The sequence below is a fragment of the Nilaparvata lugens genome, chromosome 6 (genome assembly GCF_014356525.2).
Source record: "Nilaparvata lugens isolate BPH chromosome 6, ASM1435652v1, whole genome shotgun sequence".
NCBI classification, from domain to species: Eukaryota; Metazoa; Arthropoda; class Insecta; order Hemiptera; family Delphacidae; genus Nilaparvata; species Nilaparvata lugens.
The window spans coordinates 47875688-47902445 of record NC_052509.1 but is presented as its reverse complement, the minus strand read 5'-3'; the positions used below and the strand labels follow the sequence as shown (position 1 = coordinate 47902445).

Here is a 26758-nt window from a genome sequence, read left to right as displayed (position 1 = left end):
AAGAATAACAGAGAGGAAGAGAAAGAGAGAGGGTGAGTGGACAGGGAAGAAACAGTTGAGGGTTGTAGAAAAGGTACTGTTCAATAATAGCAGTCACTTGAATCCCTAACCTGTTATTACAGCTATTAACGCATTTCCACGGATTGCAGGGGACAGAATTAGCCAATTTATCTGATTACAGAACTTTTATTGAGTTTACGGAGAGAAACTGATTACAGAAAACTATATCATTATCTATAATATTAGTATTTTCATGGTTCAAGGAGTGAAGCACTTTTATTTCCAAGACAAGGCAATGGGTAGCTAACTGTTAAGATTTTTCTTAGAAAAAAATGTAAATCAGCATAGCGCAAAAAGTAAGTTTTTGAAATAATCAGATGAGTTATGTCCATAGATTCCGTAATTTATAATAAAAGTGGCCTCAATTGGGGAGAGTAAAAATGAAATCTCGATCTTATCTCTAATAAAGATATTTAAGGTGTAATGATGAATTGAATCGGTGAAATTGGAAACAAAAATCATTCAAGATTATAAAGTTAGGAATGTAAAGCTCAATTTGTATAATTTCAGGAAAAAATAAAAAGCTCACCTCTTTCAGAAACTTATCCACGACAATGAAAACACGAAGAAAAATAACTAGGCCTACTTAGAAGGAGATTAAATGCTTTATTGGCTTATTGTTAATTCAAAACAGAATGTTTCGACAATGCATAGAATCGTTTTGACATTGCATAAGGACGTAGAGAATCAAAAAAAAAAAAAAAAAAAAAAATAGAAACACTAGATTATAAACATAGAAAACACTTTATTCTTTAAGAAAGATAAATAAACAACATATTTCATAATTAGGCTACACTTTTTAAATCACCTAAGTTAAGAAGAGGATCACAGCAACATCATTAATATTATAATACATTCATTTCTTCAACATAAAACTCATAACTATTTTTTATTTTATACTCGAATACTTTTCATCTTTAGGACTATTCAATTTCCTGTATTCCTGATTTATATGGCTTTGTTCTTATGAAAAGTGTAATGAAAGAATAAAAGCATCCATCTATTAGTGTTCATTAAATTAACATATAACATGAACAAGTAATTTGTCACGAACATGCAACAGACTACTCAGATATGTAATAAATGAATGAATGGCATTAAAAAACTGATAAAGCTTAGAAAATGTATGATATCTATTTGGGAACTCAATTCTTTTTATCAAAAATAGATCAAATAATGGTTATTTATTTATTACAATTATTGTTCAATTTAATAATCCATTTGCAGCAGACTTTGCCACCTAAATTAGAAATCTCATACACAACATGATATTTTTGAGTACCTAATTAATTGAATAATTTAAGAGTGTAGGCTAAGGTCATCAAGAAAACTGGGTAGAACGAATTTTTCATTGAATTATAAAGTTTTTTACAATCACGAATACTTCATTATTTTAAGAAACAGGGCATAGCAATATAATTAATCATACTATAATACTACCGGTATGAGGGTGTAAGAATAAAACAAATGGAAATATAACTTACAAAGCGTTTTCTTCCGGCGGAAACTAGAAACTCATCCATTATAAAATACCAATACTCATTCAATATCAATCATAAATTAAGAAACCTAAGTAGATTTCACTAAATGTCAATAATTTTTTAATACAGTTCGGAATAACGTATAAATGAATGCAATTTCTCAAAAGTTAAAAAATAAAATTCTGTAGAATACTGTCGTAGAAGATAACACCAATTGCAGAAGGGAAGAACTGAAAATCTGATATTTTAATAATATACTCGTACTTTATCACTGAACAACTAACACTAAACATTTAATCAATTAAACCGAAAATTGAGGTAACTAAATTATTGGAATCAATTACAAATACACTCTTAAATTAGAACCGCTTTTACCATATCACTACAATTATCTTGTTTCCAGCTTCTGTCTTTGTCAAGTTTTGAACATAAATTGACTAACAATACATTTAATAAGAACGTGATCTAGAATATAAAACAATAACTGAAATTATTCAACAAATGCAAGAAAACATGAGGTATCGGCAACTTGAAGAGTATTTTTTGTTTAAATATTTTCAACTCATATTTGATCCTAATACTATAGAATTATTGTATTGAGCAAGACACTATTATTCTACACTACAATACAAACTACTATATTTACAAGTCTAGGTAGTAATTTGTACTAGAAATGATGATAAAAAGTTGATTGTTGTATACGATAGTTAGGAAATGCTGGGTTTGCTCAATTGATCGACTTACGATGGCTTGAGAATCTACTCGGGCTTCTTTGGTTTGAAGAAAGCAGACATCACAGGCTGCGATTTGACAGGTTTGGTGCAATCAGCTGATTTGTAGCGAGAGTCACCGACACGTGACGTCACCGGGTGCCATCGCAGTGTGTCCGACTGCTTCAGCAGATTGAGTGCCTCCTCTGGCGACATACCATCCGAGTCCAGCCACTCCTGACACACAAACACTACATTTTAGCCCGCATCACATACAACTCCGGGTTCTAGGACACTTATTAAGTCTAATGGACCATTAAATGTATTGGTTTAATGATTAGATTTAAAAAGTGTCAAACTAGAAATAAAATAGAAAACTTCTTGTGAAACACTTATGAAGTCTAATGGACCATCAAGGCTGTTCCGTACACTTTTTTATTATTTAAATTGGATAATCTTTTTCAATATAATTGTGAACATCATTATAAGAGTGAGAAAAAGTGGCAACTGTAATTTCCAAGTGGTCTAATAAAAGAGTGGGTTGTTGAAGTGCTAACTTTCCAGATTCCGTTTTCTTTCCAGATCATAAACGGTTTCGACTATATTATTAGAACTTCTCTTTAAAATTTAAAAGATGTATCTTTCCAGATTAAAACATTTTATCCTCCATATCGTTCATAAATAAAAAAGTAACATTTTTTGTAAATTCGATAACTTTTTATTTTGGCATTAATCACGAAAAACGCATATTATAACAAAGCAAATGATATACTGAATGTATTAAAAAAACTCTAATGGAAAATTCGAAACCGTTTATGATCTGGAAAGAAAACGGAGTTTAGCACTTCTACAACCCATAACTCGCTTATTAGAACACTGAAAAATTTCAGTTGCCACTTTTTCTCACTCTTATAATGATCTTAACAACTTTTTATTGAAAAAATTATCCTATTTAAATAAAAATAAAAAGGTGTACCGAACAACCTTAAACCAATACATTTAATGGTCAATTAGACTTAATAAGTGTCTTAGAAAACGGCCAATAATCAGATTAATATTAAACGGTAAGCATTGCTTGAATTAGAAGCATTGGGGTTATGAAATTAAATGAAGAAAGTTATTAATCCAAAGAATAGTACAATAACAGAAGAATCAGTATCTTATCATCGAAACATTAACTTTTTAACATAAATATTATGATGATTAGGCTAAACATAATGATTAGGTTCTTTATATTTATAAAGTTATTTATAAGGAATAGTAACCGCTTCAAGTGACTATATCTTCCACCCTGGATTCCGTAATAAACCTATCAATCGATCTGTTCAACTAGAGTGAAGTCCACATTATAATAGCAGTAGAGAAAGATAGGAAAACAGTGTTGCCGATTCTCTGCCTTACCAGTGCCTTCTATAGAATGTAGCTGATACCGGTATTTCTGATGAAATATTAACTGTTCATTCCTGTTGAAAATGATCAGAAATATTTTATTCGTCAAGAAAATATATTTTTTAATGATTTAATGATACATTTTCATAATTGAGATTAAATATTTGTTTACTTGATTATCTCTCTACATGGTTGAAAAACAATCTGGAAACGTTTCGGAGTAGAAAAGGTTAGCGCTATTTGCTTTGTCGAATGATAGGCAAAGATAGCAATACCAATGCTAATCAAATTACAATAATTATAACGTGGACCTCAATTTAAAGTGAGAATTAGTTGAGTGGAAAGCGTTTGTGTTATTGATACGGAATGCTGACAGTCCGAAGTGAATCTCACCATAGAGAAACAATAGCATAAGTAGATATCCCATGGTATAGGGCGTTTATGTCGCAACTATTACTGTTATTTCAAACTGATAGTCCACCTGACGCTGGTAGCCTCTCATATTGTGCCGTTCATACACTCTTGCCCGGTCAAAACAGTAGAAATCTACAATAATCGACAGTAATCGGCTTGAGATAAGAGTAAAAGTTGCGACATAAACGCCCTATACCATGGGATATCTACTTATGCTATTGTTTCTCTATGATCTCACTTAGCTCCCACCTTGGGAGCTAACCGTTCAACTACAGTGAGATACACTTCAAACCTATTCACATATTATTATTGATAAAATATCATTTTATGAAAAAAATAGTTTGATCAAGGAAATCAATCCTAGCTCGTATGGGGACACAAATTACACTTTAGTCCATCCGTAATATAATTTTATGTAGAAGCATGGAACTTCACAACCACATCATATTGTATGGAAACGAATTTGAAAATGATTGAATCTACTCTGACTGTTGCTCATTCTTATATGTATATCATACCATTCCACCATTCTTGAGAGTTTGACAGTATTTTCTTCTGGAATGCGATACACAATTTGTTTGAAATATATAAAATACTTACTTGAACAGCTTCATCATTTTCCAAAACCGCTGGCATTCTCTCATGAATCCAAGAAAAGTGCTGATTGGATGCCATTGTTATCACTGTGTAGCATGGAATCACCTCACCCTGCAAAGAAAAAGAATTTTAATTCGCATTTGTTGATGATAAAAAATATCAATTACATTTTGAAAATTTATTTGAAGTGTGTTGTATTTGAATGTGTATGTATTTAACACAATTGATTCTGTACAATTGATTGAACTTGATTTTAAAGGGGAAATCTATAATCTTGGAATTGGAGTCTTAGCCGGCCAGGTTAGCTGAGATGACTAAAGCTGGATTCACACACAACAGGGACAGAGGGACAGTGAACAGTGAAAATATAATTTCCATAAGTTCTAATAGTATTATTCATAATATGGGAATAGTTCAATTAGAACTCATGTAAATTATATTTTTACTGATCACTGTCACTATTTTGTGCGAATCCAGATCCAGCTTAAGCTGGGTTTTCGTTGTGCGTAAATGCCGTCGTCGACCACGACAGGGAGAGAATCTCAGATTGGGTAGATTTCAATTTGTCTACATAACCTAAAAGATTATGTTCAATGATGTTTTAATGGGGGAGGTTGAGCTTATACTTTTAAATGGCAATATGTTGATATTATTAGAAATGTTAAATTCTTTAATAATTGACCGAGCGAAGTGAGGCCTAAGATTCAAGATGGTTTGGCATTTCTCTTGATGTTTAAATGTTTATATGTTGCGCATTTACGGCGAAACGCGGTAATAGATTTTCATCAGATTTGACAGGTATGTTCCTTTTTTAATTGCGCGTCGACGTATATACAAGGTTTTTTGAAATTTTGCATTTCAAGGATAATATAAAGGAAAAAGGAGCCTCCTTCATACGCCAATATTAGAGTAGAAATCTGGTGTGGTGCACTCACACAACTTTCCTTGCCGTTATGAAATTTGATCAACTGACGCTAGTGTTCCCGCGCATCTCAAGTCTACTTTTCTAAGATCTGAGCCAGCTGGTGACAGGACTATAGCGCTGCAGACACACGAAGTCTGCTATCTCTTCATAGTGAATGATTTAATAGAATCAACAGTTGCCAACAGTTTGCAATTGAATAATCTTATTCTCTCTAATTTTGAGCTTATTTTCAATTTTAGGTGAAAATACCGAACATTAATTATTGTAGAGATTTTTATGCTCAATCTTTTCCACTTGAAATTTTTTTTTTAAATTGTATCTGAAGCCTGATAATTGGGAATCTAAAATCAAACTTTGCATAGATGGTGCAGTGCTCCTGAAATTTTTACAGATATGAGACTTGTGGCAGTTGATAGAGCTTATCAATGACTTTTCTAGGTATGAATTTGATCAAAATCGTTGGAGCCGTTTTCGAGAAAATCGCGAAAAACCCTGTTTTTAGCAACATTTTAGCCGCCATTTTGAATTGTATTTGAACGAAATTGTTCGTGTCGGATCCTTATAGTGTAAGGACCTTGAGTTCCAAATTTCAAGTCATTCCGTTAATTGGGAGATGAGATATCGTGTACACAGACGCACATACACTCATACACACACACACATACAGACATACAATACCCAAAAACCACTTTTTTGGACTCAGGGGACCTTGAGACGTATAGAAATGTAGAAATTGGGGTACCTTAATTTTTTTCGGAAAGCCATACTTTCCTTACCTATGGTAATAGGGCAAGGAAAGTAAAGATCAGACTTAAGAATTATTCATCATAAATCAGCTGACAAGTGATTACACAGATGTGTGGAGAAACCAGTCTATTGCTGTATTTCCATAAGGTCTATAGTTTCAATCAGGTACTTGTGGATGAGAATACTGCGTGAGGTCTACTGTTCACAGAACTACTAGTAAGTAAAGACAAATAATGAAGTTATTATTTTGATCAGCTGTTTTAGCACACTTGAAATTTGGACATCATGAATGTCAACAATGCTTGTTAACGTCGACTGCGGAAATTTGCACACAAACGAAAATGCACCTTTAAGGCCGGTTGCAGACGAATCACTATCGCATGTGGGAGCTACTACTTTCCTTTTGTGGTACCATAAACGCAGCGCATGAAGAATGCATTGGCAGGCATGGCAGTGGCACTGATACTTTCACATGGCGTTGCGCGCTGTGGTAGCGATTATTTTCCTTGCGATTGTGGTACCACTGGTTTGAGCACCACGCTTCCCCTAGCATCTATACCAAAATCGCACCAATGAGCGGTTTCTCAAATGTAGTGTGAAAGACTCTCTGCGTTAGTCGTATTGTTGTGTGGTATGTCGGTCCCACATCCCACATGCGATAGTAGTTCGTCTGCAACCGGCCTAAGGCGTTGTTGCACCCTTCAGTCTACTAGCGCTACCCGATCCGGTAGGCATGTTAGATCATCTCATTAAATCACCCACTCACAAACTAAGGGCCGGTTTCCAAGCTCGGGATTTAACTAAGTTCTAGACTTTAACTGGCTTTAAACTCTGGAGTCAGAAAATTGGCTTTCCGAGTCAGAGCGTTAACTTAGTGGAGGACTCAAATTAATAGACCCTGGAGTTTATAATTTCGCTTTCTGAGTGATGGGCTTATAAGTCCAGGACTTGAATTAGATTCTCGCCTCTTTCCGAGTCAAGGATTTATCGAAAATCGTTAGGTCCAGGACTTGAAACAGCATGATTTAAAAACCCTCGACTGGGGTAGGGTTCCAATTCAAGTTCTAGACTTAACTGAGCAAACACAATTCAGTTATTGATTTGGAGTGGATGAAAAACCAAATAGATGTCATGGAATACCTAAATTATTTGGATTAGTCCTTCTAAATTCAGAATTTATAGTTTGCAAGTTTATTTTGGAATAAAATTGTATCAAAATTATGCGTAAATAGCTAACCTTATTTTACGACTGTGACATAGCCTAAAAATTAAAGTTCAAGAAAAATAATACAAGGATTGCCTTAAAATTCATTCCAATCTGAATGTTATTAATCAATGTCATATTCAACATATTAATATAACAATAATGAATAATTATTCCAGTTTTTTTCAAAACAAATAAGTTTTCAAACTCAATAGCCTAATGAAATCTTTATTCCAAAATCACTGGTTAGAATCAATGATCAATAATAGCATGACGTAAAATGAAATGTTTATTCATTCATCTTTCAAAAGGTTAGGTTTTGCTTTGAAACGTAAAGAAATCAAAACGTATTTTCACAAAATAGTTTTACAAAATACGGTAGTTTGCTCATTTGAATTATCCCACTGCAATCAGCTGTTTTCGTTTTGCTATAATGCCAACAATACAACAGCAAAATATTGTGAATTTCCCTCATGTTTACTACGTTAAAATCCTGGACTCAAATAAATGAATAAATGTAAGAATAAATTAATTTATTTCCTTCTCAAATTACAAAAAGTAAGTCGAGAACTTAATAGAACCAGGAGTTTAGAAGATAAAATCGTGAATCAGAAAGTCGATTTAGACCCGAGAGCTTATTTTACTCCTGGACTTTGTAAGTCCAGAACTTATAGATCCCGAGCTCGGAAACCGGCCCTAAATGCTCATGTGGGCATCATCCTCAATAAAAAAAAATCTTTACGACTTGATGTTACAAACGTTTATTTAAATACAGTCCTATCGTATCTTATTGTACAGATATAAATGGAGGAGCATAAGATATATAAGGAGTGCATCCAGGGACTCAAGTATTTTTCTCTTTCACGGTGAAAAAGTTGCATTTATAACAGTATAATTTTAGAATTTTCCAAAAAGCTTTAATGAAGTACAACAGGTCAGTTAAAGAGTGAATAACATGAAAACCTTATTAAAGACTGGTAAAAAAATACTACAATTCATAGTAATTTCACAGTATAATCATAGTCAACTACAATTCAACTACCGAACTGACGTGTGGAGTATATCAAGTCACTTCAAAGAATAGCTGCACTAAATAAAAATAATTTTAGTACCTGGTGGTGGGTTTGAATCCCCCTGTAGGCATGTAGGTTTGATCATCTCATAAAATCACCGATGCACTTTCAATTACCCACGCACAAACTAAAAGCTCATGTGGGCATCATCCGCAATAAAAAATGTTATAATACAATTTTGTTATTAGTTTTTTTTAATAAATTTCAGTTCAACATAGTATAGTAATCAGCATTTTTATCCAATTACTCACAATTATTTTTGTGTATGTTCAAACCATTAGTACACAGAGGTTGATTACATAGTCATTAAATCTTTTCTTATCGATTCTTTTTTGCTGGGTTAAATGAGTTAAATTGTTAGCATAACTAATTAATTCCACATTTGAGCATTATTGACTAGTAAATTATCACATCAAGTTATTTGAGAGGAGAAAGTATTGAGAACTCACAAGCGGTGATGTCCACACATCGAAGAGGCCAGCCATTTTCAAAACCTTGGGCCCTTTCCACCCTCGCGAGCGGTCAAACTCGGCTGCTTCCCAGCATTTGGCATCCTCGACTCGTACCTGCAGCAAACCAGCAAATAATAATTCAGAAATATTCATCAAATCGAGAGAGGTATGTTAATCGAATATGTATAAGTTTTTGTTCAAATGAAATGTAGGTAGAAAATGATAAATGATGAAAGATATGTTTTCAATTAGTTTATTTATAAAGACAACAGGTAACCCCGTTTGTCGAATAATGTCAAATTGTGTAGATAACAACAGAGTCTGTGGGTTATACTCACACTGGCACAACTCAAATCGCCAAGCGATCAGATTCTCAGTCTTATGGTAACGCAGCATGTGTTTTCAAATGGTGACGCTCAAAATACGAGATTACAGTATCGACGACTCCGCGACTGAAAGACTGTGTAGCTCAGCGACTCGACATGCTGGTCGCCAAGTGACTTGTATATCGAGAATTTCTAATAAAGTGAGGTAGGAGTTGAAATGGAGTAGCGTGAACATATTACGAGCACACATTCAATTAATAATTTCTTGAAAAAGTAGAACGATTTTCCAAATTATACAAAGAATATCACGAGCTTGATACGAATAAAAAGATTACGTCCTAAAGACTCCAGTCATGGAGTATAAGACAAGTCATGTTATTACATAATAACTCTAACACCAAGTAGTTCAACCTAGTTTAGGTTTGAAAGGAATTCTTGTACACTATAAAAAGCTCTATCAACTAAATATTTTTTAATTTGTTTTTTGAAAATCTTCAAATCATCATTACTTTTCAAGATTTGAGGTAGCTTGTTATAAATTTCCTACCATATAATCTGGTTTTTGTTCAAATAACCTACTATTGTGACCCATTATATGATAATCTGCTCTGTTTCGCGTATTATACTCATGAACATCTGAATTCTGGATCACACCACTCGTTTTCACATGCATTACAACTTCATATACATACAAAGATGGCACAGTTAATAGACCAAGCTTTTTAAATAAAGGCCTACAAGAGTCTAACCTATTCACTTTCTCTATACATCTGAGTGCCTTCTTTTGAATCTTAAACACCCTGTCCATATTTTGTTGAGATGAATTACCCCATACTAAAATAGCATACCTAATATGAGATAGTAGTTCGTCTGCAACCGGCCTAAGGCGTTGTTGCACCCTTCAGTCTACTAGCGCTACCCGATCCGGTAGGCATGTTAGATCATCTCATTAAATCACCCACTCACAAACTAAGGCCGGTTTCCAAGCTCGGGATTTAACTAAGTTCTAGACTTTAACTGGCTTTAAACTCTGGAGTCAGAAAATTGGCTTTCCGAGTCAGAGCGTTAACTTAGTGGAGGACTCAAATAGACCCTGGAGTTTATAATTTCGCTTTCTGAGTGATGGGCTTATAAGTCCAGGACTTGAATTAGATTCTCGCCTCTTTCCGAGTCAAGGATTTATCAAAAATCGTTAGGTCCAGGACTTGAAACAGCATGATTTAAAAACCCTCGACTGGGGTAGGGTTCCAATTCAAGTTCTAGACTTAACTGAGCAAACACAATTGAGTTATTGATTTGGAGTGGATGAAAAACCAAATAGATGTCATGGAATACCTAAATTATTGGATTAGTCCTTCTAAATTCAGAATTTATAGTTTGCAAGTTTATTTTGGAATAAAATTGTAACAAAATTATGCGTAAAAAGCTAACCTTATTTTACGACTGTGACATAACCTAAAAATTAAAGTTCAAGAAAAATAATACAAGGATTGCCTTAAAATTCATTCCAATCTGAATGTTATTAATCAATGTCATATTCAACATATTAATATAACAATAATGAATAATTATTCCAGTTTTTTCAAAACAAATAAGTTTTCAAACTCAATAGCCTAATGAAATCTTTATTCCAAAATCACTGGTTAGAATCAATGATCAATAATAGCATGACGTAAAATGAAATAGTATAAGTCCATGGTAAGCAGTTAACAGTAGTTTTTTATCATTCAGCCTAGCAAGCTGCCGCAGGACAAATACCCCAGATGATATCTTATTACATATCCTCTCAATGTAAGGATGCCATGTTAATTTCCTGTCCAATAAAATTCCCAAGAATGCTACTTTCTCTTCTTGGTCTAATTCATTTTCCTCTACAAACACATTTATTTCTCTATCCTCTACTGAATTATATTTACTTTTGAATTGTAGGAATTGACATTTCTTACTATTTATTGTTAATTGCCTTTGCTTCAAGAATTGGACAATTGACTGTACTCCAGTAAAAGCATTTATTTCTAGACTATCTAATAAATAATTGTTAAAGATAAGCGATGTGTCATCAGCAAACACAGAGCTCTGTGATCTTTTAACTCTTTTGGTAATTGGTTCACATACAACAGAAACAGTAAGGGACCCAGAATTGAGCCTTGAGGTACTCCAGCCTGGACCTCCAGTTTTTGAGATTTAATTTTTACTATTTCATTCCCATCCACCTTGGTAAGCTCAACACACTGGTTTCTACCTATGAGATATGATTCAAACCATTTTAGTTCTATACCATTCACACCTACAGTTTTTAGTATTTCCAATAATATTCTATGGTTCACACAATCAAAAGCTTTGGATAAATCAAGAAATATTGCGGCTGCCTTCTCACCTGAATCTATTATATCTATTAGTCTTTCAACAAGGGATACTATTGCAGTCTTAGTAGATTTCCCTTTCTGGAACCCATGCTGTTCATCACATATGAAATTAATTTCTTCCAGGTGCATCAATAGCCTATTTAAAACTACTCTTTCAAAAATTTTACTTATTACATTTAGAATACTAATGGGTCTATAATTTTCAACTCTTTCAGAATCACCGCTCTTGAAAATTGGCAAAATTTTTCCTTGTTTCAGATCATCAGGGAAAATACCCTGCTCTAGTGAAGTATTAAGGAGATGCAATAAAGGGTCCAGTAATTCATTTTCACATTCTTTTAAAATTTTGCTTGAGACCCCATCCAATCCTACTGTTTTTTTGTTATTCAAATATTTTATTATTCTTGACAACTCATCTCTTGATAATGGATGAAATTTAAATACCTTTTCAATTGGCTCAGCATTTAATGTAGTTGTATTACAAGTATTAGTGTTCAGTGACTTTTGGAGATTATATGCAACCTGTTGATAATACTTATTGAAAAAGTTACAAATGTCTATACTATCATCCATATAATTTCCATGTTCATCGATTATCCTAGGGACATTAGTAACTGTATCTTTTTGAGCTGCTCTCCTATTTCTATTAATTACCTCCCAAACAGCAGAGTTAAAATTGGTACTAGTTGTTAATATTTCAGCTGTTTTCTTACACTTAGCTTTCCTCACTTCTTTTGCATAGTTTTTCTTTAGACATTTGTATTTGACTTCACTCGGAACATCCCTCACTAATTTAAATTCCTCATAGGCTTCCCTAACAATATTTCTTTGAGTAAGAATATCTTCAGTTATCCATTCATCTACTTTGTCCAATTTATTTTTTACTTTGACTTTTTTTATTGGACAGATATAAATGGAGAAAAAGGAGTGCATCCAGGGACTCAAGTATTTTTCTCTTTCACGGTGAAAAAGTTGCATTAATAACAGTATAATTTTAGAATTTTCCAAAAACTTTAATGAAGTACAACAGGTCAGTTAAAGAGTGAATAACATGAAAACCTTATTAAAGACTGGTAAAAAATACTACAATTCATAGTAATTTCACAGTATAATCATAGTCAACTACAATATTCAACTACCGAACTGACGTGTGCAGCATATCAAGTCACTTCAAAGAACAGCTGCACTAAATAAAAATAATTTTAGTACCTGGTGGTGGGTTTGAATCCCCTGTAGGCATGTAGGTTTGATCATCTCATAAAATCACCGATGCACTTTCAATTACCCACGCACTAACTAAAAGCTCATGTGGGCATCATCCGCAATAAAAAATGTTATATACAATTGTTATTAGTTTTTTTTTTAATAATGTCAGTTCAACATAGTATAGTAATCAGCATTTTTATCCAATTACTCACAATTATTTTTGTGTATGTTCAAACCATTAGTACACAGAGGTTGATTACATAGTCATTAAACTCGATTCTTATTTGCTGGGTTAAATGAGTTAAATTGTTAGCATAACTAATTAATTCCATTTGAGCATTATTGACTAGTAAATTATCACATCAAATTATTTGAGAGGAGAAAGTATTGAGAACTCACAAGCGGTGATGTCCACACATCGAAGAGGCCAGCCATTTTCAAAACCTTGGGTCCTTTCCACCCTCGCGAGCGGTCAAACTCGGCTGCTTCCCAGCATTTGGCATCCTCGACTCGTACCTGCAGCAAACCAGCAAATAATAATTCAGAAATATTCATCAAATCGAGAGAGGTATGTTAATCGAATATGTATAAGTTTTTGTTCAAATGAAATGTAGGTAGAAAATGATAAATGATGAAAGATATGTTTTCAATTAGTTTATTTATAAAGACAACAGGTAACCCCGTTTGTCGAATAATGTCAAATTGTGTAGATAACAACAGAGTCTGTGGGTTATACTCTCACTGGCACAACTCAAATCGCCAAGCGATCAGATTCTCAGTCTTATGGTAACGCAGCATGTGTTTTAAATGGTGACGCTCAAAATACGAGATTACAGTATCGGCGACTCCGCGACTGAAAGACTGTGTAGCTCAGCGACTCGACATGCTGGTCGCCAACTGACTTGTATATCGAGAATTTCTAATAAAGTGAGGTAGGAGTTGAAATGGAATAGCGTGAACATATTACGAGCACACATTCAATTAATAATTTTCTTGAAAAAGTAGAACGATTTTCCAAATTATACAATGAATATCACGAGCTTGATACGAATAAAAAGATGATTACAATTTCAATTGAGTCGAAAGACTACTGGCAACTGGAGTAGTTAAAATGAGCATGAAATTGAAGTCTTTAAATCTAAGAAACTGGATTATCTGCGATTCTGATCGTACGACTTGAGTCGCCTAGCGTGAAAAAAAGAGTGTGAATCTTGAAGCGAGTTTTAAAATTTATTAGACGACTTCGAAAATCTTACATTTTCGTCTTGTGGTGCATAGATGAAGTAGGGCTGTTATTTTTGCCACATTTCTTCCATTCGTAGAAGCCATCACTAATGACCACACATCTCTGACCATTCTGTAGAGTCTTTGAATAAATTTGGAGTTTTTCAAGCCTTCAATTCGAGCATTGTTGGTGGTCATCCCATGCTTGTTGTATGGCCCTGTTACAAAAACATAATAATTACAGGATAAAGTATTTTTAGAAAAGAAAACAATAAATAAAATTTCAAGGAAAAATAAATAAATTAAATATTTATGGATAGTCTCAGGAGACAATTGAGAGGTTCTTCGAGAATGTTAAGAAAAATTGATGAATGAGATAATTATGGATAGTTTTAGGAGACAATTGAGAGATTGATTAAAATATTGAATTTCGAAATTAAATGCATTATTTATTTACGATTATAATTATAAATATATAATAGTACATTACTATTAATAAATTAATCTATTATAAATGAATTGATTGATCTTTTTGCCGAATTGATTTTCATTTGTTCAAAAGATTCATTTATTTTTCCCCCCTTTATATCAAATTTATGGAAAAGAGTGCAATTGTTAGCATAACTAATTAATTCCATTTGAGCATTATTGACTAGTAAATTATCACATCAAGTTATTTGAGAGGAGAAAGTATTGAGAACTCACAAGCGGTGATGTCCACACATCGAAGAGGCCAGCCATTTTCAAAACCTTGGGCCCTTTCCACCCTCGCGAGCGGTCAAACTCGGCTGCTTCCCAGCATTTGGCATCCTCGACTCGTACCTGCAGCAAACCAGCAAATAATAATTCAGAAATATTCATCAAATCGAGAGAGGTATGTTAATCGAATATGTATAAGTTTTTGTTCAAATGAAATGTAGGTAGAAAATGATAAATGATGAAAGATATGTTTTCAATTAGTTTATTTATAAAGACAACAGGTAACCCCGTTTGTCGAATAATGTCAAATTGTGTAAACAACAGAGTCTGTGGGTTATACTCACACTGGCACAACTCAAATCGCCAAGCGATCAGATTCTCAGTCTTATGGTAACGCAGCATGTGTTTTCAAATGGTGACGCTCAAAATACGAGATTACAGTATCGACGACTCCGCGACTGAAAGACTGTGTAGCTCAGCGACTCGACATGCTGGTCGCCAAGTGACTTGTATATCGAGAATTTCTAATAAAGTGAGGTAGGAGTTGAAATGGAGTAGCGTGAACATATTACGAGCACACATTCAATTAATAATTTTCTTGAAAAAGTAGAACGATTTTCCAAATTATACAAAGAATATCACGAGCTTGATACGAATAAAAAGATTACGTCCTAAAGACTCCAGTCATGGAGTATAAGACAAGTCATGTTATTACATAATAACTCTAACACCAAGTAGTTCAACCTAGTTTAGGTTTGAAAGGAATTCTTGTACACTATAAAAAGCTCTATCAACTAAATATTTTTTAATTTGTTTTTTGAAAATCTTCAAATCATCATTACTTTTCAAGATTTGAGGTAGCTTGTTATAAAATTTCCTACCAATATAATCTGGTTTTTGTTCAAATAACCTACTATTGTGACCCATTATATGATAATCTGCTCTGTTTCGCGTATTATACTCATGAACATCTGAATTCTGGATCACACCACTCGTTTTCACATGCATTACAACTTCATATACATACAAAGATGGCACAGTTAATAGACCAAGCTTTTTAAATAAAGGCCTACAAGAGTCTAACCTATTCACTTTCTCTATACATCTGAGTGCCTTCTTTTGAATCTTAAACACCCTGTCCATATTTTGTTGAGATGAATTACCCCATACTAAAATAGCATACCTAATATGAGATAGTATAAGTCCATGGTAAGCAGTTAACAGTAGTTTTTATCATTCAGCCTAGCAAGCTGCCGCAGGACAATACCCCAGATGATATCTTATTACATATCCTCTCAATGTAAGGATGCCATGTTAATTTCCTGTCCAATAAAATTCCCAAGAATGCTACTTTCTCTTCTTGGTCTAATTCATTTTCCTCTACAAACACATTTATTTCTCTATCCTCTACTGAATTATATTTACTTTTGAATTGTAGGAATTGACATTTCTTACTATTTATTGTTAATTGCCTTTGCTTCAAGAATTGGACAATTGACTGTACTCCAGTAAAAGCATTTATTTCTAGACTATCTAATAAATAATTGTTAAAGATAAGCGATGTGTCATCAGCAAACAACAGAGCTCTGTGATCTTTTAACTCTTTTGGTAATTGGTTCACATACAACAGAAACAGTAAGGGACCCAGAATTGAGCCTTGAGGTACTCCAGCCTGGACCTCCAGTTTTTGAGATTTAATTTTTACTATTTCATTCCCATCCACCTTGGTAAGCTCAACACACTGGTTTCTACCTATGAGATATGATTCAAACCATTTTAGTTCTATACCATTCACACCTACAGTTTTTAGTATTTCCAATAATATTCTATGGTTCACACAATCAAAAGCTTTGGATAAATCAAGAAATATTGCGGCTGCCTTCTCACCTGAATCTATATATCTATTAGTCTTTCAACAAGGGATACTATTGCAGTCTTAGTAGATTTCCCTTTCTGGAACCCATGCTGTTCATCACATATGAAATTAATTTCTTCCAGGTGCATCAATAGCCTATTTAAAACTACTCTTTCAAAAATTTTACTTATTACATTTAGAATACTAATGGGTCTATAATTTTCAACTCTTTCAGAATCACCGCTCTTGAAAATTGGCAAAATTTTTCCTTGTTTCAGATCATCAGGGAAAATACCCTGCTCTAGTGAAGTATTAAGGAGATGCAATAAAGGGTCCAGTAATTCATTTTCACATTCTTTTAAAATTTTGCTTGAGACCCCATCCAATCCTACTGTTTTTTTGTTATTCAAATATTTTATTATTCTTGACAACTCATCTCTTGATAATGGATGAAATTTAAATACCTTTTCAATTGGCTCAGCATTTAATGTAGTTGTATTACAAGTATTAGTGTTCAGTGACTTTTGGAGATTATATGCAACCTGTTGATAATACTTATTGAAAAAGTTACAAATGTCTATACTATCATCCATATAATTTCCATGTTCATCGATTATCCTAGGGACATTAGTAACTGTATCTTTTTGAGCTGCTCTCCTATTTCTATTAATTACCTCCCAAACAGCAGAGTTAAAATTGGTACTAGTTGTTAATATTTCAGCTGTTTTCTTACACTTAGCTTTCCTCACTTCTTTTGCATAGTTTTTCTTTAGACATTTGTATTTGACTTCACTCGGAACATCCCTCACTAATTTAAATTCCTCATAGGCTTCCCTAACAATATTTCTTTGAGTAAGAATATCTTCAGTTATCCATTCATCTACTTTGTCAATTTATTTTTTACTTTGACTTTTTTTATTGGACAGCATACACTAATGTGAAATCTTAGAGTATCAATGAATTGCTTATATTTGTAATTTAGGTTACAACTGTTATAAACACTACTCCAATTTTCTTGAAGCAGTTCCTGCTTCAAACAATTTATATTTCCTAGCTCATATTGCTGAATTTCTTTCACAAAGTTTTTTTTCTGCTTGGATTCTGGCCCTGCAACTTAACATCTAAAATTTGATAGTTATGATCTGATAGATCTGAGCTACCTAACCTGACATTACAACCTTCTATATTTGTGAGGATATTATCAATAATTGTCTGTGAAGTTCGAGTTACTCTTGTATATTCGTGGACCTTAATTTCTAAATTATTCATATTAATAATATCTCTAATATCCTCTGTCATTTTATCCTGCCTGGCAAAATCGGTATTGAAATCTCCTACTACTATAACATTTGTGAAACGAGCGGTTGTAATTTCCAAAAGTGTATGGAGCAGCTCACAAAATTTTTGCCAGTCTCCATTTGGTGACCTATAGATACCTAACACTGCTACCTCAAATCGATCATCAATTTTTAACCTTAGTCCCGTCACCTCTAAATCCATCTCAACAGAAAATCTCTTAACAAAATCCAGTTCATAAGTTTGGGTATGTTTAGCATTGCTAGTGAATATACATACACCACCACTTCTATGAGCTATTCTACAAAATTCTGATTTTGTTGCGAAGATACTGAATATTTTGATGATAAATACTAAAAACCTTACCATCTTGTGCTACTCTATCTCTAGCATTTGTAGCTATTTCCCTTTCCCTGTTTTGAGCCAATTTACTAAAAAATCGTTATTTGTTTTTTTGACTGTTTTTAAACCAGAGGATTGCAAACGGCTTTCAATCAGCTCTGCCAATCTATTACAAAATATTACTTTGCCAGATCGATTTAGATGCAACCCATGATTAGTGAAGTTATGTCTTTTCAGCCTTTCATTTAGAAAACAAATCCCCAGTTGTTTAGAATTCTTATTTTTTAGGCTGTTGATTGTATTATGGATTGATTTGTTTGTCGAATTGATTGCTTCATTTAACTCTGGCCTATCAAACCTATTAGGAATAGTACTTATTATTAAGTTTGTTTTTTTGCTGAGTGGCACAATTTCCTTGATTTTTTCTGTTACTTGAGGAAGATGATTCAAGTTAGGTTCATTTATATTATTTGAGCCACCCAGTACAATTAGATAGTCATTTTCATCAAAGTCTTTAGTTTGTTCCCTAGCTGACTCTACAACTGCATTAATTGATGCACTTGGCTTGAAAAAACATTGGACATCAAATTTATTTTTCAATCTTTTATCAAGGAGATCACTGCAATCACGTCCATGACTGGACGTCAGTAGCAGAACTCTCCCTTTCCTATCTTTATTTCCCTCAGCTATATTTTTGGTTGCTGTCTTCAAAACCTCACTGTACGTTTTATTTCGACCATTTTCAGAGCATTTCCCATCATTTAGGTTAGATTCTATTTTTTTGCATTTGGACGGAGGTTCTATCATACATTTAGTATTATCAAATTTAGATTTTAGTTTCTTTATTTCCTCCGACATTAGACTACATTGATTTTTTAGATTTAGTATTTCTTTTTTATGGTCTTCATCTTGTAATTTTATAATCAGTTCCAAAGATTTAATTTCTTCTACCATCCCTAACCTTCCTTCCACAGACGTTTTTAGAGTTACTTCTAATTGGTTTTTTAAATTAGTGTGGCTACTTTGTAGTTGAGCAACTTTTTCGGCTAAAGTAGTTTGAGGAACTGGGGTTTTTGGTTTTGGCGTTTTTGAATTTTGGTTTTGGGAACGCGTAAGTACTCCCGCAATGTTTACATTTCTATTAATAACCTTCGGTGTTCTATTTGAGCTCATCTTCCTATCTAAGAAATTATATTACTTGCAATAATAATAATTGATTTATAAATGATAGGATTTTAATTAGGTTATAATTTTAGTCAAGTAAACTATCTATGTTTATTTTTAAATCTCGAAAACCTAACCTCAAAATAACCTCTAAACGATGTTTGGCTTATAAAATAGAATTAAGAATTAAAATCTAAAACAAAATGATAAAACGTGATCAAGAAACAATTAATAATGAAATTAATACAAAATTTGTACTTATCCGTGACTATTTATAACACAAAATCTTTCAAAACCCAGGAGCGAAATTATGTATGACTTTCATTCACAAAACCTCAAGGTCATATCTATTAGTTATATCTATAACTATTAGCATAGTTATATCTATAACTTTGCTGTATTGTAAGCTATTGTATATAAGTGTATAAGCCAGTATATATTGTAATCTACATAAATTAAGTACTCAATCAATCAATCAATCAATCAGATTGTAACGTTATTCCTGGAGATGATTACAATTTCAATTGAGTCGAAAGACTACTGGCAACTGGAGTAGTTAAAATGAGCATGAAATTGAAGTCTTTAAATCTAAGAAACTGGATTATCTGCGATTCTGATCGTACGACTTGAGTCGCCCTAGCGTGAGAAGAAGAGTGTGAATCTTGAAGCGAGTTTTAAAATTTTGTTAGACGACTTTGAAAATCTTACATTTTCGTCTTGTGGTGCATAGATGAAGTAGGGCTGTTTATTTTTTGCCACATTTCTTCCATTCGTAGAAGCCATCACTAATGACCACACATCTCTGACCATTCTGTAGAGCCTTTGAATATAATTTGGAGTTTTTCAAGCCTTCAATTCGAGCATTGTTTGTGGTCATCCCATGCTTGTTGTATGGACCCTGTTACAAAAACATAATAATTACAGGATAAAGTATTTTTAGAAAAGAAAATAATAAATAAAATTTCAAGGAAAAATAAAATAAATTAAATATTTATGGATAGTCTCAGGAGACAATTGAGAGGTTCTTCGAGAATGTTAAGAAAAATTGATGAATGAGATAATTATGGATAGTTTTAGGAGACAATTGCGAGATTGATTAAAAATATTGAATTTCGAAATTAAATGCATTATTTATTTTACGATTATAATTATAAATATAAAATAGTACATTACTATTAATAAATTAATCTATTATAAATGAATTGATTGATCTTTTGCCGAATTGATTTCATTTGTTCAAAAGATTCATTTATTTTTCCCCCATTTATATCAAATTTATGGAAAAGAGTGCAATTGTTGATTGATGCTAGTTAATTTAAACTTCAAAGTTAGCGAATGAATAATTCTGAAACGACTCTTTTAAGCTCAATTGATGAAGTGAATGAGTTTTTTTATTCGGATTCTGGTATTTTGTTCTTCCATCAAAACATCCGAAGCCTAAATACTAATTTTGATAACTTCCTTTCATACATTAATAATTTAATAACCAAGCCACATATAATAATTTTAAGTGAAGCCTGCTTGCAGGATATGAATGAATTAAATTTATATAATATTGTCGGATATGAAAGCTTTGCTGCTGCTGGTTCTGTGACGAGGGCGGGCGGTGTTGTGATCTTTGTTCATTCTTCTATTACTGCCACTAAAAAGGATTGTTGCATTGCTGACTGTGACTCACTGTTACTTTTTGTAAATACAAGAATTATTTATTTAATGTGTTAGGTTTGTACAGATTTCACCTAGGTGATCGGCATACATTTATTGCCAGTTTTGATAGATTCTTGGCTACCACCAGGAGCTCAGATTTATATTGTCTAGGGGATGTTAACCTAAATGTTAGTGTTTCGGATGTTTATAGTGATTCGTATCTAAATTGTCTCAATGGAAATGGTATGCAGCAGTAATAGATATAGGGACGAGGGTAGTGGGGTCATCTTCAACCTGTTTGACCACATCATATCGTTCAAATCTTTTTGTCATTGACAAAGTTGCTGTCATTGAAACCCTAATCACGGATCACCGGGCGGTGGCTTGTATTTTGCCTATAGTTATTGAAAAGAGAAGGATTCAGCAGTCTGAATTTAAAAAATTGGACCACAAGCGTTTGAGTACCTTATTAAAATATGAAAATTGGGAACTGTCTTTGAAGAACCCGAAACTAACAAAGCATTTGAATTTTTATCAAATCTTAAATAACTGTATTGTAGAATCACAAAAAAATATTAAATACAAACAGAACATAAAAATGTTAAAGCCCGGATGACTCCTGGTTTGTCCAATGCCATTTATGTAAGAGACAAATTGCATAAGATGCATAAAAATGATCCAAACAATTGATCCTCAAAAGAAAATTCGTAAATATGAAAGATAAAATAAAAGTATGGGTGAAAGAGGCCAAACTTCTATTTTACTCTTCACAGTTATTCATTCAAAAACATAACCCCCGAGAAAAATGGAAAACAATAAAACACTTTTGCCAGTAAAAGACAATATAAAGATACGGATATTGTGTTGCAGGAGAATGGTATTTTAATTGATGACAACCGCCTAGTTTCTGACGTAATGAATAAATACTTTATTGAAATGCCTAAGAATCTTTCTGATTCTTTTCCTGCTTTACCCACCCATATTCAGGCACATTCTTCAGAGTCCTTCAGAATTAAAACTAGCCATAAATCTATTTTTTTCAGCCCTGTTACACTTGTTGAACTCAAAACATTTGTTGACTCTCTTTCTACTCGTAAAAGTTCGGGTGACGATGTTGTGACTGCTAGAATCCTTAAAGATAACTTCTCTTCTATTTCTTCAGTTCTTTTATATTTGTTTAACTTGTCGTTGGTATCTGGTTGTTTTCCTGAAATACTGAAGTCGGCTACTGTTGTTCCCATCTTCAAAAAAGGAAATAAACTCAGTAAAGAAAACTACAGACCCATCTCATTATTACCAGTCATGTCAAAACTATTTGAAAAAATTATAAAAACTAGATCACTTTCATTCCTCAATAGCTGCAACTTTTTTTCGGCCTGCCAGTTCGGTTTCAGGGAAAATCTTTGTACAGAAATTGCCTTACAGCATCTTTTGGAATATGTCTATTCAGGTAAACAGTGGCTGTAGTGGCAAAACAGCGGGAATCTTCCTGGATATTAGTAAAGCATTCGATACAGTTAATCATAGTCTGCTGTTCCGCAAGCTGGAGAGTGCTGGTGTAAGGGGAATTCCACTAGATTGGTTTAAGTCCTTCCTACAGGGTAGGAAACAGTATGTAAGGATCAGAAACGTTGCAAGTGAAGTATTACCCATAACTTGTGGTGTGCCGCAAGGTTCGGTCTTGGCCTATTCTCTTCTTAATTTTGTAAATGATTTGTATAATGGTGAATTGAATGAACGGATAACTGCTTTTGCGGACGACACTGCTCTTTCATATAAAAGTAATAACCTTCAAGATTTACATCAGAAAATGCAGTCTGACTTGAACAAAATATCTCTATGGTTTACATGTAACAAACTTAAAATTAATGTAGCCAAAACTAATTATATGATGTTCAGTCTCTCTGGAAGTGCTGACTTGCCTGCTCCACTGCGCTTTCACTCTCCGGGTTGTTCCTATTCTAGCTGTGACTGTCCCAGTATCAGTCCAGCAAAGACTATCAAATATTTGGGTCTTTCACTGGATGAAAATCTGAATTGGAGGCAACAAATGAAACTCTAAAGAAGTCTTTAAGGTTCTATTTGATGATTTTCCATCGCATCAAATATTTCAAAACCCAGGAGCGAAATTATGTATGACTTTCATTCACAAAACCTCAAGGTCATATCTATTAGTTATATCTATAACTATTAGCATAGTTATATCTATAACTTTGCTGTATTGTAAGCTATTGTATATAAGTGTATAAGCCAGTATATATTGTAATCTACATAAATTAAGTACTCAATCAATCAATCAATCAATCAATCAGATTGTAACGTTATTCCTGGAGATGATTACAATTTCAATTGAGTCGAAAGACTACTGGCAACTGGAGTAGTTAAAATGAGCATGAAATTGAAGTCTTTAAATCTAAGAAACTGGATTATCTGCGATTCTGATCGTACGACTTGAGTCGCCCTAGCGTGAGAAGAAGAGTGTGAATCTTGAAGCGAGTTTTAAAATTTTGTTAGACGACTTTGAAAATCTTACATTTTCGTCTTGTGGTGCATAGATGAAGTAGGGCTGTTTATTTTTGCCACATTTCTTCCATTCGTAGAAGCCATCACTAATGACCACACATCTCTGACCATTCTGTAGAGCCTTTGAATATAATTTGGAGTTTTTCAAGCCTTCAATTCGAGCATTGTTTGTGGTCATCCCATGCTTGTTGTATGGACCCTGTTACAAAAACATAATAATTACAGGATAAAGTATTTTTAGAAAAGAAAATAATAAATAAAATTTCAAGGAAAAATAAAATAAATTAAATATTTATGGATAGTCTCAGGAGACAATTGAGAGGTTCTTCGAGAATGTTAAGAAAAATTGATGAATGAGATAATTATGGATAGTTTTAGGAGACAATTGCGAGATTGATTAAAAATATTGAATTTCGAAATTAAATGCATTATTTATTTTACGATTATAATTATAAATATATAAATAGTACATTACTATTAATAAATTAATCAATTATAAATAAATACATTTTTATTTTCATAATATTATAAATGAGTAATATGAATGATAACGCTTCTCCGAATCATCAAACTTATTGTATGAAGCATATTTTGGTCACCTAAAAATGAGATCAAGATTATGATCACTTAGAGCGAAGCATTGCGAATTTGCTAGAAATCCACTTACATTTCAAGAAACATAATATTAGGAGCAGCCCCGCTTTTTTATAACAATATTATCATGGAGTATAAATACATTACTAATTTTTTTATTTATGTATTGGTAAGGTAGCCTATTCATTGAGGCTGTGCGAAGGCTTTAAAGAAGCTTTCTTCTGGTGACATTTTTTAAAGTTTTTCGATTTTTATACAATCAAGCTATCAACATGAAAAAGTTTTCTCAGGAAAACTGATTAGGAAAAATATCTCCGATCATTCCTTTTTGAGATATGAGCAATATTGTATGTTTACTGTATGTATGTATACTGTATGTTTAACTCAACTAAAAGTAATTTTTGGTAAATTTAATAGCTTTCTCAAAAATTGATTTTTTGAAAATTTTTATTTTATTCATTAAAAATACCATGAAGAATTCATGGCAATTCCATGATAATTCCATAGATTTATATCTTACCGAATTTGAAATGACCTGTCCCAAAAATTTAAATTTTATGTGCTCATATATCAAAAAGTAATGATTGGAGAATTTTTTCCTGAGAAAATTTTTCATTTTGATAACTGAATAGTATACAAATCGAAAAACTTTGAAATATGTCAAAGTAAATATTTTTTTTAGCATTTGCACAGCCTTAATAGTGAATAAAATTTTACTCACTCACCTTGTGCCATGATGGTATAATACTCCAAATCATGGGCTGTAACAATTGCATCTCAGAGCTCTGACAATGTCTACCGGACAGGAGGACTGGCGTTGCTTCTGTTGGACAAAGATTGCTGGACGGACGAAACTGTAGATTGCAATTTGGGCGGTCAAACCAGTCGGTTTCTTTGTATTCACCAGTTTTCTCATCAAAAAATCCAGTTGCTTTCTTGTAATCATTTGAACACCTACAACTAAAACAAGCATAAGAAACCTACTGAAAACCCTTCGGGTTTAGTGGCACCTCAAATGTAAATATTTTGTTCAATGAAACTTGATTGATTGATTGAGCAAAGATAAAATCGAAGACGGAATATTCTAGTGAATTATTTGCTAAACTCGCGATCGTCAAGTATATTTATTGCAGAGACCAGAGAACAATCTGAGGCGATGGTCACAGTGGCCTTAGACGCCAACTATATGAGTGTTCAATTCCTAATCGACGACTCTACGATTCTAACTTCATGACAACTTTATTAAAGGCTGTAGCCTATTGCTGTATATTATAATATATTCTGCATAATTTTGTTAATATAGGATCTATAGCAGCTAATCCAGCGGCGGCTAGAATTGTAGAGTCGTCGCTAAGGAATTAGACCTTAAGGGCCAGATGACACGTAGCGGTTTTTGCACTGGCGGCGGACGAGTCGGCGACTCTGGCAATGCAGTTTAATGGGGCCACCAGTACTATCCAGCATGAGGACAACTCCATTAAATTCCATTGCCCGAGACCACCAGTGCAAAAACCGCTCCGTAAGGTCTGGCTGAATTCATATCACGCGTCTTTAGTATGCATGGTAGCTCATAGGGAGCGACTATTTTGTTTGTATAGTTTGTATCAAGTTGGAATAATTCCAATATTCAGATTTTGGCAAACCGACTGGAGTCTAGTCTCACTTGGGTCGCCAGCCCGGCAATTAATTATAGTATCTGTCTGATAGTGTCTCAGTGCAAGTTATGCCTAATTCACACTATCGCTTAGTCGCAGGCCCAGTGGCTTGCTAAGTTGCTGGCCAAGCTGGTAAAAGCAAACACAGAGTATTTTCTTTATAAACGGAGTTGCCCGCCAATGATTATCTCTGGCGACCCACTGGTTGCCGAGACTGAATGCTAAATGTAATACAAGCCTTGTACCTCTATGAAAATCTATACTTTTTATATAGAGACCTTTTATATAGACTTTTTATATAGAATTTATATACTTTTTATATATGAGCAGAACAGTTGCAACAGATTTATTCGTTTGTACACAAGATGCATTTTTTAGAAAAAAATGTAATGCCTACATTAAACTTATCACATTATTCCAATAATATCACAATATTTAATATTATCACAATATATTGAAAATTATTTTAACAAACCTAAAACTACGACTTACCATGCTGTACGACCACACATTTTTTAAATTTTTCTAATAAAATGTAGCACAAATAGAAAGTTTTGTAGATTGTTAAATTTCAAGTAAATTTGTAGGTTAACCCTAATACTGTAATTTTATTAAAGTGGGTATTTAAGAACAGAACAATGTCTATTATTCTTATAAAAAATCGACTAATTATTAATTAAATATTAAAACTTAAACAGAAGCTAGAAGTGCAATCATTTCAAAATTTGAAAATTAGCCTAATATTTTAAAACAACAAAGCAACGTGAATTAATTTGAGCTGACTTTTGACTTTCGACTTTGACATTCGC

The 26758-nt window shown here is 33.2% G+C and overlaps 2 protein-coding genes across 2 annotated transcripts; both read right to left on the bottom strand.

Annotated features, from left to right (window-relative positions):
• Positions 1-824: 824 nt before the first annotated feature.
• On the bottom strand, positions 825-26750 carry LOC111048739 (abasic site processing protein HMCES). Its single transcript, XM_039430957.1, has 6 exons — positions 26442-26750; positions 25020-25254; positions 23711-23899; positions 13350-13466; positions 4655-4762; positions 825-2488 (listed from the first exon to the last, which is right to left on the bottom strand). The coding sequence occupies exons 1-6, from the start codon at positions 26459-26461 to the stop codon at positions 2300-2302; spliced, it is 858 nt and encodes a 285-aa protein (XP_039286891.1). The 5' UTR covers positions 26462-26750; the 3' UTR covers positions 825-2299.
• On the bottom strand, positions 14836-20424 carry LOC120351950 (abasic site processing protein HMCES-like). Its single transcript, XM_039430960.1, has 2 exons — positions 20239-20424; positions 14836-14996 (listed from the first exon to the last, which is right to left on the bottom strand). The coding sequence occupies exons 1-2, from the start codon at positions 20338-20340 to the stop codon at positions 14838-14840; spliced, it is 261 nt and encodes an 86-aa protein (XP_039286894.1). The 5' UTR covers positions 20341-20424; the 3' UTR covers positions 14836-14837.
• Positions 26751-26758: the final 8 nt, after the last annotated feature.